Genomic DNA, 15,870 nt, shown 5'->3' with positions numbered 1-15,870 from the left:
CCAAAAATGCAAATAGCACCACGATACACAGGGGCAGTACATATTTTAAAAGTAAAACTTTATTTTCAACATGTCATCCCAAATATTTTAGAGAGCTGCTACATATATTCCTGAGAGCAATCTAGGAGAAACATGCAATATCTTATGAATACCTCTTTTGTATAAAAGAAACAGTCTTGTTGAAGAAAAGTTTTATCCTATTGGTATAATATACAACACTCATATTTCTCCTGCCCTAAGACCCACAGGAGAGCTAATAATGTTTACCTTCCCAAAATAAATAACAGACAAATCTTCAAAAATCCATTCACAAAATCTTTGTTACAATTATATTCAAACTCCATTGCCAAAAGCACCAGTGATGACCAACAAGAGTTTCCCAACTGGCTTTATTCTTCTTGGTTTCTCTGAATGGCCTCATCTAGAAATGCTTCTTTTCTGGATTGTGATCATCTTGTACACAATGATCATCCTCTCCAACTCAACTATTATCTTGCTTTCTTGTGTGGACCCTCATCTCTACACTCCCATGTACTTCTTTCTTAGCAATCTTTCCTTCTTGGATCTCTGCTTTACCACAACCACTGTTCCCCATATGTTGTCCAACTTGTGGGGACCTGGCAAGATCATCACCTACACAGGCTGTGTCATCCAACTCTGCATGTTACTCTGTCTTGGTGCCACAGAATGTGTCATGTTGGTGGTGATGGCCTTTGATCGTTACATTGCTATCTGCCAACCCCTGCACTATACCATCATCATGGATCATCAGTTCTGTTGGAAGCTGGTGTTAATAGCCTGGATCTCTGGCCTAATAGAATCTGTTACCCAGATTCCTGTCACACTTCAGCTTCCCTTCTGCACCCACCACCGCCTAGATGACTTTCTCTGTGAGGTTCCTGCCCTCATACGCTTGACATGTGGAGACACCTCGGCCAGTGAGTGGCAGATGACAGTCTCTGCTGTTCTTTTCACCATCGTACCACTGGGGTTGATCCTGACTTCCTATGGCTACATAGCTCAAGCTTTAGGTAAAATCCAATCCAAGGATGGAAGACAGAAAGCCATTGCCACCTGCTCTTCCCACCTCATTGTGGTCTTTATGTTTTATGGAACAGTGGCACCAGTGTATACATACCCTAAGAATCACTTTGCTTCAAATTATAGCAAGTTCTTTACATTCTTCTACACCGTGGTCACACCATTGTTAAATCCGCTCATCTATTCCCTAAGGAACAAAGATGTAAAAGATGCCCTGATACAACTGCTAAGAAGAGGATCACCATAATGTGGGCTCCATGGTGTCAGCTCAGAGCCTGGAGCCTGCCTCAGATTCTGTGTCTCCCTCCGTTTCTGCCCCTCCCCCGCTTGCGCTCTGTCTCTGTCCCTCAAAAATAAATAAAAACTTCAAAAATTTTTTTTTAAATGGGGCACCTGGGTAGCTCAGTTGCTTAAGCATCTGACTTCAGCTCAGGTCATGATCTTGCGGTTCATGAGTTCAAGCGCCGGGTCGGGCTCTGTGCTGTCGGCTAAGAGCCTAGAACTTGCTTCCGATTCTGTCTCCCTCTCTCTCTGCCCCTCCCCTGCTTGCGTTCTGTCTCTTCTCTCAAAACTGAATAAACGTTAAAAAAAGGTTTTTAAAAAGTGTGGTTTTGTTTCAAAGGCAGTAATTTATTAATGAACTTTTAACCCTATGATTTTATATGTAATTTTGTTAAAACAATATATCTGTACAAATACAATGCCAGTTTTTTTTAAATATGAAATTCATTGTCATATTTGTTTCCATACAACACCCAGTGCTCATCCCAACAGGTGCCCTCCTCAATGCCTATCACCCACATTCCCACCCCCCATCAACCCTCAGTTTATTCTCAGTTTTTAAGAGTCTCTTACGAGAGTCTTTTGGGAATATGGCTGTGTAGGAGGAGGACGCTGGGCTCACCTCCTCCTGCTGATCGCTTAGATGCCACCTACATCTGCCTAAACAACCCAGAAAAACTACAGAAGACTAACAGAACAGAAACTTTGGAGCCAAGCAGAGACAAGAGGCCCACAAAAGAGGGTAGGAAGGGTGGAGAGGTGGTGCGTACTACACGGAATGGCGGGAGGGAGCTGGGGCAGTGGAAGGGGCAGCTCGCCCAGCAAGGCAGAGCCCCCAAAGTCTGGCTTGCAAAAGCGGAGGGGCTGGACTCCATGAGTTCTGACAGCCAGCAGGACTTAACATCTTGAATGTTAAAAGTCAACACCTCTGCTCTCAGAGAGCAGGGAGAGCAAGAGGACACTGGCAGGAAGAGCTGTTGAGCTCCAGAAGACAGAACTCAGCTCACCAGGGGAACAAGGGCCCTGGCAAGCACCATCTCCCTCTCCCATGCCCCAGTCAAAATTCCAAAGGTAACCAGTTCCCCTCACCAAACTTGCTTGCACCAGCGTGAACGCCCAAAGAAAAGAAACTCTTTTTTTAATATAAATTTTATTGTTAAACTGGTTTCCATACAACACCCAGTGGTCATCCCAACAGGTGCCCTCCTCAATGCCCATCACCCATCCTCCCCTCCCTCCCACCTCCCATAAACCCTCAGTTTGTTATCAGTTTTTAAGAGTCTCTTCTGTTTTGGTTCCCTCCCTCTGTAACTTTTTTTTTCCCTTCCCCTCCCCCATGGTCTTCTGTTAAGTTTCTCAAGATCCACATAAGAGTGAAAACATATGGTATCTGTCTTTCTCTGTATGACTTATTTCACTTAGCAAAACACTCTCCAGTTCCATCCACGATGCTACAAAAGGCCATATTTCATTCTTTCTCATTGCCAAATAGTATTCCATTGTGTACATAAACCACAATTTCTGATTCCATTCATCAGTTGATGGACATTTAGGCTCTTTCCATAATTTGGCGATTGTTCAAAGTGCTGCTATAAACATTGGGGTACAAGTGCCCCTATGCATCAGCACTCCTGTATCCCTTGGGGAAATTCCTAGCAGTGCTATTGCTGGGTCATAGGGTAGATCTAGTTTTAATTTTTTGAAGAACCTCCACACTGTTTTCCAGAGTGGCTGCACCAACTTGCATTCCCACCAACAGTGCAAGAGGGTTCCTTTTTCTCCACATCCTTGCCAGTGTCTATGGTCTCCTCATTTGTTCATTTTATCCACTCTGACTGGCGTGAGGTGACATCTCAGTGTGGTTTTGATTTGTATTTCCCTGATGATGACTGACATTGAGCAACTTTTTCATGTGCCTGTGGGGCATCTGGATGTCTTCTTTAGAGAAGTGTCTATTCACGTTTTCTGCCCATTTCTTCACGGGGTTATTTGTTTTTCGGGTGCAGAGTTTGGTGAGCTCTTTATAGATTTTGGTTACTAGCCCTTTGTCCGATATGTCATTTGCAAATATCTTTTCCCATTCCGTTGGTTGCCTTTTAGTTTTGTTGATTGTTTCCTTTGCAGTGCAGAAGCTTTTTATCTTCATGAGGTCCCAATACTTCACTCTTGCTTTTAATTCCCTTGCCTTTGGGGATGTGTCAAGTAAGAAATTGCTGTAGCTGAGGTCAGAGAGGTTTTTTCCTGTTTTCTCATCTAGGGTTTTGATGGTTTCCTGTCTCACATTCTGGTCCTTTATCCATTTTGAGATTGTTTTTGTGAATGGTGTAAGAAAGTGGTCTAGTTTCATTCTTCTGCATGTTGCTGTCCAGTTCTCCCAGCACCATTTGTTAAAGAGACTGTCTTTCTTACATTGGATACTCTTTACTGCTTTGTCAAAGATGGTTGGCCATACTTTAGTGGGTCCATTCTGGAGTCTCTATTTTATTCCATTGGTCTATGTATCTGTTTTTGTGCCAATACCATGCTGTCTTGATGATGACAGCTTTGTAGGAGAGGCTAAAGTCTGGGATTGTGATGCCTCGTGCTTTGGTCTTATTCTTCAATATTACTTTGGCTATTCAGGGTCTTTTGTGATTCCATACAAATTTTAGGATTGCTTGTTCTAGCTTTGAGAAGAATGCTGGTGCAATTTTGATTGGGATTGCATTGAATGTGTAGATAGCTTTGGGTAGTATTGACATTTTAGCAATATTTATTCTTCCAATCCATGAGCACGAAATGTTTTTCAAATTATTTGTATCTTCTTCAACTTCCTTCATAAGCTTTCTGTAGTTTTCACACACAGATCTTTTACATCTTTGGTTAGGTTTATTCCTATGTATTTTATAATTCTTGGTGCAATTGTGAATGGGATCAGTTTCTTTGTCTTTCCTTTGCTTCAGTATTAGTGTATAAGAATGCAACTGATTTCTGTACATTGATTTTGTATCCTGAGACGTTGATGAAATCACATATCAGTTTCAGCAGACTTTTGGTGGAGTCTATCGGGTTGTCCATGCATAATATCATGTCATCTGCAAAAAGTGAAAATTTGACTTCATCTTTGCCAATTTTGATGCCTTTAATTTACTTTTTTTTTGTCTGATTGCTGATGCTAGAAGTTCCAACACTGTTAAAAAACAGCGGTGAGAGTGGACATCCCTGCTGTGCTCCTGATCTCAGGGATAAAGCTTTCAGTTTTTCCCCTTTGAGGATGATACTAGCTGTGGGCTTTTCATAAATGGCTTTTATGATGGTTAAGTATGTTCCTTCTATCCTGGCTTTCTCGGGGAGGTTTATTAAGAAAGGATGCTGAATTTTGTCAAATTCTTGTTCTGCATCGATTGACAGGATCATATTGTTCTTTTCTTTTTTTTTTTATTAATGTGATGTATCACATTGATTGATTTGCGAATGTTGAACCAGCCCTGCATCCAAGGAATGAATCCCACTTGGTCATGGTGAATAATTATTTTTATATGCTAATAAATTCGATTTGCTAGTATCTTGTTGAGAATTTTTCCATCCATATTCATCAGGGATATTGGCTTCTAGTTCTCTTTTTTTGCTGAGTCTCTGTCTGGTTTGGGAATCAAATAATGTTGACTTATAGAATGAGTCTGGAAGTTTTTTCTTCCCTTTCTATTTTTTGGAACAGCTTGAGAAGGATAGGTATTATCTCTGCTTAAAATGTCTGGTAGCATTCCCCAGGTTCGCCATCTGGTCTGGGACTCTTGTTGGGAGGTTTTTGATAACTGATTCAATTTCTTCGCTGGTTATGGGTCTCTTCAAGTTTTCCATCTTCCTGTTTAAGTTTTGGAAGCAGGTGCCTGCTTAGGAATTTTTCCATTTCTTCCAGGTTGTCCAGTTCGTTGGCATATAATTCTTCATAGTATTCCCTGATAATTGTTTGTATTTCTTAGGGATCCATTGTAATAATTCCATTTTCATTCATGATTCTATCTATTTGGCTCATCTCCCTTTTCTTTTTGCAAAGCCTGGCTACAGGTTTATCAATTTTGTTTATTTGTTCAAAAAAGGAACTCTTGGTTTCATTGATCTGCTCTAGTTTTTTTAGATTCTATATTATTTCTGTTCTGATCTTTATTATTTCCCTTCTTCTGCTGGGTTTGGAGTATCTTTGCTGTTCTGTTTCTATTTCCTTTAGGTGTGCTGTTAGATTTTGTATTTGGGATTTTTCTTATTTCGTGAGATAGGCCTGGATTGTAATATTTTCCTCTCAGAACTGCCTTTGCTCATCCCAAACCGTTTGGATTGATGTATTTTCATTTTCATTTTTCATTTATTTTTAAATGTCTTGTCTAATTTTCTGGTTGACCCATTCATTCTTTAGTAGGGTGTTCTTTAACCTACATGCTTTTGGAGGTTTTCCAGACTTTTTCCTGTGGTTGATTTCAGGTTTCATAGCATTGTGGTCTGAAAGTGTGCATGGTATGATCTCAGTTCTTGTATACTTATGAAGGGCTGTTTTGTGACCTTGTATGTGATCTATCTTGGGGAATGTTTCATGTGTACTTGACAAGAAAGTATATTCTTTTGGTTTGGGATGCAGAGCTCTAAATATATCTGTCAAGTCCATCTGATCCAATGTATCATTCAGGGTCCTTGTTTCTTTATTGGTCTTGTGTCTAGATGTTCTATCCATTGCTCTAAGTGGGGTATTAAAGTCCCCTGCAATTACCACATTCTTATCAATAAGGTTGCTTATGTTTGTGATTGATTGTTTATATATATTTGGGGGCTCCCATATTCAGTGCATACACATTTATAATTGTTAGCTCTTCCTGATGGATAGACCCTGTAATTATTATATAATGCCCTTATTCATCTCTTGTTACAGCCTTTAATTTAAAGTCTAGTTTTTCTGATATAAGTATGGCTACTCCAGCTTTCTTTTGATTTCCGGGAGCATGATAGTTCTCCATCCCCTCACTTTCAATCTCAAGGTGTCCTCAGGTCTAAAATGAGTCTCTCATAGACAGCAAATAGATGGGTCTTGTGTTTTTATCCACTCTCATACCCTATGTCTTTTGGCTGGAGCATTTTGTCCATTTACATTCAGTGTTATTATTCAAAGATATGGGTTTAGAGTCATTGCGATGTCTGTAGGTTTCATGCTTGTAGTGATGTCTCTGCTCCTTTGTGGTCCTTGCAACATTTCACTCACAGAATCCCCCCTTAGGATCTCTTGTAGGGCTGGTTTAGTGGTGACGAATTCCTTCAGTTTTTGGTTTTTTTTGGGAAAACCTTTTTCTCTCATTCTATTCTGAATGACAGACTTGCTGGATAAAGGATTCTCCGCTGCATATTTTCCTGTTCATCACACTGAAGATTTCCTGACATTCCTTTCTGGCCCTGCCAAGTTTCAGTAGATAGGTCTGCTACTACCCTTATGTGTCTACCATTGTAGGTCATGGCCTATATATCCCTAGCTTCTTTCAGAATTCTCTCTTTATACTTGTATTTTGCCAGTTTCACTCTGATATGTCCTACAGAAGATTGATTCAATTTACATCTGAAGGGAGTTCTCTGTGCCTCATGGATTTCAATGCATGTTTCCTTCCCCAGATCAGGAAAGTTCTCAGCTATGATTTGTTCAAGTACACATTCAGGCCTTTTCTCTCTCTCTTCTGCTTCTGGAATTCCTATGATACCTATATTGTTCTGTTTGCATCACTTAGTTCTCTAGTTCTCCCCTCATACTCCTGGATTTTTTTTTTTATCTTTTTCTCAGCTTCCTCTTTTTCCATAATTTTAACTTCTAATTCACCTTTTCTCTCCTCCACTTCTTCAGTCCGTGCTATGGCCACCTCCATTTTATTTTGCACCTCATTTATAGCATTTTTTAGCTCCTCATGACTATTTCTTAGTCCCTTGATCTGTACCAATAGATTCTCTGCTGTCCTCTATGCTTTTTTCAAGCCCCACGATTAATTTTATGACTATTATTCTAAATTCTTATTCCATTATTGCTTAAATCGTTTTTGATCAATTTGTTATCTGTAGCCACTTCCTGGAGTTTCTTTTGAGGAGAATTCTTATTTTTCATCATTTTGGGTAGTCCCTGTGGTAGCTCCAAACTGCAGGGCACTTCCCCTGTGTTGTCCAGCATAACTTGTGTTGGAGGATAGGGCTGCATTCAGACCCAATGTCTGCCCTAGCCCACCACTGGGGCCACAGTCAGACTGATGTGTCTCCCTCTGTCTGCCCCTCTGATGCTTGCACTCTGTCTCTTGCATTGTGTCAAAAATAAATAAACATTGAAAAAAATTAAGTAGTTGTATGAATTGGGTATTTTGGAGAACTTAAAAAAAATTCAGAGAAGGAAGATTGTAGGAATAGCTACTTGTTTCACTATACATGGCCAGATGAAATGTAGCTAAGTGTTTGTTCTAACTTCATTATTTTTTTACTCTCTTGTCCCACAATATACCATTAATACTTTTTAGGAATAGCACTTGTTACATTTACTTCCACCTTAAAATATTCCTTTCTTTAATAGTAGGTCACTCCTTGTCAGTCTTAGTAACTATGTGGAAAAATCCTTTTGAATTTGATCACTGTCTTCATACTGAGTCCATATTAATAAGCACAAAGATAAGAATAAGTGTTAAATTAGTTCAACAAATGGAATTTTTATGGAATGGAATTTTACGATTTTGTTTTACAAATCAGCCTAATTTCCAGTGTGCCCAAAGTCGCCTCTGAAATTGTCACTGATCTTTCCTTGCTGATTCAAAAAAGTAAAAAACAAACTTTGAATGAAAAAAAATTAAAAAATCAAAACTCCCATTTTACAGGGTAGAAAAATAATGGAATATAATATCCAAGAAATTATGACATTCGAAAAAATGAATTTTTCAAAGGCAGATAAACATTTATTAATAGGTCACATCATAGTACATAAAATAAACCTAAACAAATATATAATAGCTAAAATTATAATAATGATATAAGACTAGAAATTAATAGCATAAAAATGTAAACATTTCAGGAAAATCCCTATTTATATGGAAAGCAAATGTACCTCTAAATAATCAACATATCAAAGAGGAGGTGTCAAATGAAAATCCTGAGAAAATAAAACTATCAATACTGAATTATTAATTCAGGTAAATTTTCCCTTAAAAGTAAGGAGAGGGGCACCTGGGTGGCTCAGTCTGTTAAGCAACAAACTCTTGGTTTTTGAATTCAAGCCCCATGTCTGGCTCTGTGCTGATAGCATGGAGCCTGCTTGGGATTCTCTCTCTCCCTCTCTCTTACTCACTGTTTCTCTCTCTTTCTCTCCCAAAAATAAATAAATAATAAACATGTTTCAGAAATAAAAGTAAGGAAAACATAAAATTTACTTTTTTTCTTTTTCACAGCATAGTATCAATTAATTAAACATATGGCTAGTCCCATATACTCCTACACATATCTTTACAAAAACATATCTTAAAGAAGACGTTACTCAAAAGAAAGTTTATACACAGTATACTTTCAATGAGTTAAGTACAGGGCAATCCCCATATGATTTTACACATACCTTACAAAAACATATATCTTAATAAAAGAAGATGCTACTTGAAAGGTCAATACACAGTATAATTTCAATGAGTTAAGCATACAGCTATTCCTATATGCTTTTACATGTAAATTTACAAATTCTTATATCTTAATGAAAGAAGATGCTACCTGAAAGATATTTTCTACATACTGTAGTTTTGTTAAATTAAGGAAAGCTCTATTACCATATGTCTCTCTATATACACGTTTACAAACTCATTAGGGAAACTATTATGCTTAATGCATAAATACACAAGGACCAGGAGCTTGGAAAAGAAGACAACAGCAATAAAGTTTTAGAAGCTGGAAAGCAGAAGCATAAACAGTATTTGACTTATTAAGGCTTAAAAAAAGGCAAACTATTAGGTTGGCAATGGCTAATGCTCAGAAGGAAGTTAAATTATGCTGGAAGAAACTGCAAAACCTTAAAGGAGGAGTAACCTGGTACATTAATCGGACAGATTATTTTCAATGGAAACAGACCATTCCAAGGAGAATAACCAGAATACTGATTATTCTAGGGCTTCCCAAATAAATGAATCATTGAAATCATAGTTCTGTGATGCTTACCATTTAAGATATGCTTTTGCCCAAGATATTCTCATCAGCAAAAAAATCAGGGGTCACAGATTTTGAAGAAAATTTCTAAAATAGAAGATAGAAATCAAAAGAAATGAATAGAATTTTTAAAAAGAAAAAGTGTGTAATCAAAAGACTTTTTTGAAAGGGAACTCTGATTAAACTGCTCAGAGAGATAAGAACATAAGATGAGATATTAAACTAGAACATGTTGTAAGAACTTTGGAGATATAAAACTTAGTTTTGAACATTTAAATTAAGACACAGAAGGTCATGAAATAGAATTAAAAAAGAAGGGATATAGAAAGAAAGTGGAAAAGGTAATAAAATTTGAGTTTTTGTTTGAGAGATTCAAGATGCAAATAAGAATTTCTGAGGAAAAGATTTGAAAAATTTTGGAAGTGAGAAAAATATTAAAGATGTACTTTAATATTTGTTTCAATTGAATGACTTGGATTTTAAGATTTAAAGTCCTCTCAATTGCTTAATACAGTTTATTAAAAGACCTGTCTAGACAAATCTTTATGAAATTTTAACAAAAGTTCAAAATTCATAGCTTATAACCCTCTAGACGGAAAAACAGTTCACGCACAAATATGTACAATTTATATAACATTGTAATTCTGAGTAGATATACCGAATGTTAGAGGGTAAACCAGGTAAGCCGTCAAAAATGGCTAATCACAGATTAGAGTGAATGTGTAGGGGTAGGGGTGTCATTAATTGATGCATACAGAATGCTGGTTATTCAGTCTTTACTCATCCACATTGACCAATTCAATTAAACAACCAGCTATAGAACTGCTATTATATACTGCAAATTACAAGCATTAGAAAAGTGTAAATGAATCTGACATGTTTTCTCCATTCTAGTAATGCTAAGTCTGTAAAAGTAGTGTTAACAGTTGCTATTGTCATTATTCTTGCCATTGTTGGTTAATAGAATTAATTGTAGTTAACACATTAAGTGATTACTATTTGAAAAACATCATGCTGGCTACATTTCATGGATTACCTACTAAACATGCTTAATTAAATTTCTAAACTCAATCTCAAATGGATATCTCAAGGTTGTCCTACAAATGCAATATCCTCAACTATTTTATTAACCATTGTGTTCTCCAAGATCACTCTTCTCAAACTATTAACAAAACTTTCCTACTATTAGCTCATAGCAATTCTCCTCAATTCTAAACACACCTAGAAAATAGAAGTCATCAAGATGGTGAGAGGAAGACCCTGAAATTGCTTCTTCCATGGAATGCACAAAATTGCACCTATTGATAGAACATTTCTTTTTGAAGAAGAATAAAAGGGTGAATTAAGAGCTTCCATACAAGAATAGAGGAAAAGGCAAAAGGAACAGCAAGAGAGATGGAGACACGGTAACAAATGGGACCCCCACACCTGATACTATGAACTGAAGTGGGCAGGGATAGTACTGAGGGAGCTGGGCAGACCAGTCTGTCCTTAGGCATAGAAAAACAAGGCTGAGGTTTAAAAGAGCAAATAGGATATAAAAAAAAATAAAAGTCAGCTCCAGAACTCTGACAAATGGTGAATGAGCTTCTGGGATTCTCTCTGGGTGGGAGGGATGGCCACACATGTTTTACAATCCACTTCCACCTTGAAAGAACAGGCCAGTGTAAAATCCAGTCCCCCTAACTGGCCTGCCACTTCAGTAAGCCACAGGACCCTAGCCAATACCAGCCCCAGCTGTCCAACCAGGACAGCTCTGGTTAGTATTAACTACACCTTCAAGCTTTGTGCCAAGGTAACCCAGGCACAAAGCACATGGAACACTCCAGGGCCACACTACTTCAATTTCAGATGGCTTGCTAGGGCACCACAGCACAGAGTGCTCCAGAACCTCCCAGCTGACATCTGGTTTGGATCCAGCTTCCCCAACTAACAGAATATCCCCCACAGAATATCCACAAAATATTCCTGCCCATGTTGACCTTGGATCATTCACTCAGCCAGGACACTCTCTGTGCTGAGCACTCTAGGATACATTGACATGACCACTTCAGCTTCAGCTGTCCTACTATGGCACCAGGCACCACACCATCCCACACCCACTTTAGCTACCCTTCCAGGGTGCCCTTGGCATGAAGCACCCCCAGAAACTCCCAGTCTATACCTTGCCTCAAACCTAGTCACCATTCCAGTACACACTCTGCACAGATAGCTTTGGAGCACCACTTCAAGTTCAGCTATCTTGCTGTTTCCTCTGTGCATATATCCCTGTCAACTCCAGCTTGCATGAACTTCAGGCAAAGCTATACTTCCAGGGCAGCTTCTGCATGAATTCCAAGGATTCTTCAGCTCACACATTGTCTCAGCTCCAGCTGCCCTGCCAGGACACTCACTATGTGGAGCATCCTGAGATATACCAGATTATATCCACCTTAGATTTAGTTGTCTGTCAGGGTACCTTATGTGTGGAGAACACCATGATCTCTCGTCTTTACCTCCTTAAGTTTCAGCTGTCCTGCAAGGGCACCCTCTTTACAGGCAGTCTGTGGGCAATCCAGATAACACCTAGTTCAGCCTCAGCTATACTGGCAAGGTACACTCTGCATTTTGAGACTTGGGACACTCTAGCTGGTACCCACTTCAGTTTTAAAAGCACTGACTGTTTGGAGAGCATAAGAATTATTCTGAACTATCCCCACTTCAGCTTTGGTTTTCCTTACAGAATAAATATATCACAGAAAGCTCTAGGACCTCCAGCCCATGCCAGTCACAGATCCAGCCAGTCAACAACAATATGAAACTAAAGGTCAACCATAAGAAACAAAATGTGGAAATACCACAAATACATGGAGGTTAAACAACATGCTACTAAACAATGAATGGGTCAACCAGGAAATAAAAGAAGAAATTAAAAAGTACATGGAAACAAATGAAAATAAAAATACAATGGTCCAGGTCACTTAGGTGGCTCAGTCAAGCATCTAACTCTTGATTTCAGCTCAGGTCATGATTCCACAGCTTGTGAGTTCAAGCCCCGCATCAGGCTCCTTACTGTCAGTGTGGGACCTGCTTGAAATTTGTTCTCTCTCTCTCTCTCTCTCTCTCTCTGCCCCTCCCCCTGGACTCTCTGTCTCAAAATAAATAAACTTAATTTTTAAAAAAAGAAAAAAAAGAAAAGAAAATGCCATGGTCCAAAATCTTTGGGACCTTTTTGGGATGTGGCAAATGCAAGCCTAAGAGGGAGGCACATAGCACAACAGGTCTTCCTCAAGAAACAAGAAAAATCTCAAATAAAGAACCCAACCTTACACCTAAAGGAACTAGAAAAAGAACAACAAATGGAGCCTAAATACAGCAGAAGAAAGGAAAAATGAAGATTAGAGCAGAAATAAATTATATGGAACCTACAAAAACAATGGAACAGACCATCGACACCAGGGTCCAGTTCTTTGAAAAAAATGAGGTAAATTGATAGGCTTCTAGCCAGACTTATCAAAGAGAGAAAGAGACAGAGACAGAGAGAGAAAGTACCCACATAAATAATATCACAGATGAGAGATGATAAATAACTACCAACACCACAGCAATATACACAATCACAAGAGAATGTTATGAGAAACTATTTGCCGAAAAATTGAACAAACTTGAAGAAATGGATAAATTTCTATACATATAAACTACAAATCCCCTACAAATACCAGCACAAATCTCTTCAAATTGTTAAGTCTATGGACAGTAGTGTGCTTCAGTTTCAGTTCTAGGGAAAACTGGATCTAAATTCATTTGGATTTCATGTTCATTTTTTCATTTCCAATGTTTTTCTTTTTGCTTGTATTGTTTGTGTCTCTCTCTCTTTCTTTCTTTTCCTTTTTTTTCTTTTCTTTTCTTTCTTGGATACAGAATGAGTAATATTTTTATTCTATTTTGTATTCTTTATTATATTATTTTTAAGTTTTAAGTTTTTTTCTTCTTCATTATTCTCTTTTCTATCTAGCTTCTCTCAATAAGAATACTGAAACACAACTAGGATCTCTCTTCCTTTATTTGATTTTGTTTTGTTTTGTTTGTAATTTTTTAAATTTAATTTTAATTTTATTATTTATTTCTTCCTCCAAAATAACAAGATCGAATATATCACCCCCCCCCAAAAAAAAGAACAGAAAGAAATGATGGCCAGGGATGTAATTATCACCAATATATATAAGATGTCTGAACTATAATTTAAAACAATGATATAAGAACACTAGCTTGGGTTGAAAAAAGCATAGAAGACACCAGAGAATCTCTTTCAGTAGAGATGAAAGAACTAAAATCTAGTCAGACTGAAAATAAAAGTGTTATAACTGAGATGCAATCTCAAATGGATGTCATGACGGCAAGGGTGGATGAAGCAGAACAGTGAATCAATGATATACAAGGTAAAATTATAGAAAAGAATGAATCAGGAAAAAAGAGGGAAACAAAGGGAAAAGAGTATAATACAAGACTTAGGGAATTGAGTGACTTATTAAAAAGGAATAACATTCATATTATAAGAGTCTGAGAAGATGAACAGAGAGAAAAAGGGGAAGATGGTTTATGTGAGCAAATTATAACTGAAAAATTTCCTAATCTGGGAAAACACACAGACATCAAAATTCAAGAAACACAAAGAACTCCCCTTAAATTCAACAAAAATCAACGATCACCAATGCATATCCTAGTCAAATTCATAAAATACTCACACAAGAAACAAACCATAAAAGCAGCAAGGGAAAGAAAGTCCTTAACCTACAAGGGAATAAAACTGAGATTCTCAGCAGATCTGTCCACAGATACATTTCAGTTCAGAAAAGAGTGGTGGGATATATTCAATATGCAAAATCAGAAAATATGCAACTAAGAATTATTCATCCAGCAAGGTTGTCATTCAGAATATAAAAAGAGATAAAGAGTTTCTCAGACAAACAAAAACTAAAGAAGTTTGTGACCACTAAACCAGGTTTGCAATAAATTTTAAGGGGGACTCTAAATGGACAGAAAGCAAAACAAAACAAAAAAGACCAAAAGCAACAAAGACTATAAAGGACCAGAGAACACCACCAGAAACACCAACTCTACAGGCAACAAAATGGCACTAAATTCATATCTTATAATAATCACTTTAAATGTAAATGACTAAATGCTCCAAACAAAAGACATGGATATCAGAATGGAAAATAAATGAATAAATAAATAAGTAAACAAATAAATAAATAAATAAGACTAATCGATATGTTGCCTAAAAGAGACTCACTTTAGACCTAAAGACACCTGCAGGTTGAAAGTAAGGGGATGGAAAACCATCTATCATGCTAATGTACATCCAAAGAAAGCAAGTAGCCATATTTATATCAGACAAACTAGATGTAAAAATAGAGATTGTAACAAGAGATGAAGAAGGGTATTATATCATAATTAAGGGGTTTATCCACTAAGAAAATCTAACAATATTACATATTTATACCCCAACAAGAAATCAACTAAATACATAAATCAATTAATCACAAAAATAAAAAAAAAACCCTCGTTGATAATACAATAATAGTAGGGGATTTCTACACCCCACTTACAGCAATGGACAAGTCATCTAAGCATAAAATCAATAAGGAAACAATTTCTCTGATTGACACACTGGATAAGATGGGCTAAACAGATATATTCAGAACATTTCATCCTAAAGCACCAGAATACACATTCTTCTCAAGTGCATATGAAACATTCTCCAGAATAGATCACATACTGCGCCATAAATCAGGCCCTAGCCAGGACGAAAAGATTGATATCATATGCATATTTTCAGACCACAACCTTATGAAAATTGAAATTAACTACAAGAAAAACTTTGGAAAGACCACGAGAAAAAAATTGGAAAGAACACAAGGGCTTGCAGATTAAAGAACATCCTACTAAAAATGAATGGGTTAACCAAAAAATTAATGAAGAAATAAAAAAGTACATGGAAACAATGAAAATGAAGACACAACAGTCCAAAGCTTTTGGGATGCAACAAAGGTAGTCAAAAGAGGGAAGTATATAACAATCCAGGCCATCTTAAAGGAGGAAGAAATGTGTCATATACACAACCTAACCATACACATAAAGAAGCTGAAAAAGAACATCAGATAAAGCCAAAAACCAGCAGAAGGGAAATAATAAAGATTAGAGCAGAAATCAATGATATTGAAATTTAAAAAAAAAATCCAGTAAAACAGATTAACGAAACTAGCAGTTTGTTCCTTAAAGAATTAAAATTTATAACCACTTAGGCAGATTTATCAAAAAGAACAAGGAAATTACCCAAATAAATAAAATCATGAGTGAAAGAGGAGAACACAATCAACATCTCAGAAATACAAACAA

At 37.3% G+C, this 15,870-nt stretch overlaps 1 protein-coding gene across 1 annotated transcript; it reads left to right on the top strand.

The window, feature by feature from the left end:
* Positions 1-361: 361 nt before the first annotated feature.
* On the top strand, positions 362-1,288 carry LOC131487329 (olfactory receptor 2H1-like). Its single transcript, XM_058687997.1, has one exon. It carries the CDS (start codon positions 362-364, stop codon positions 1,286-1,288), a length of 927 nt encoding a protein of 308 aa, XP_058543980.1.
* The last annotated feature ends 14,582 nt before the right edge of the window (positions 1,289-15,870 follow it).

This window comes from Neofelis nebulosa, chromosome 1 (genome assembly GCF_028018385.1).
Source record: "Neofelis nebulosa isolate mNeoNeb1 chromosome 1, mNeoNeb1.pri, whole genome shotgun sequence".
In the NCBI taxonomy this organism is placed as follows: domain Eukaryota; kingdom Metazoa; phylum Chordata; class Mammalia; order Carnivora; family Felidae; genus Neofelis; species Neofelis nebulosa.
The sequence above is the reverse complement of the archived record's forward strand: the minus strand, read 5'-3'. Positions and strand labels throughout refer to the sequence as shown.

What these genes read in the sequence shown, in the direction of transcription:
- LOC131487329 (XM_058687997.1), top strand. Translation starts at nt 362, where the DNA reads ATGACCAACAAGAGTTTCCCAACTGGCTTTATTCTTCTTGGTTTCTCT.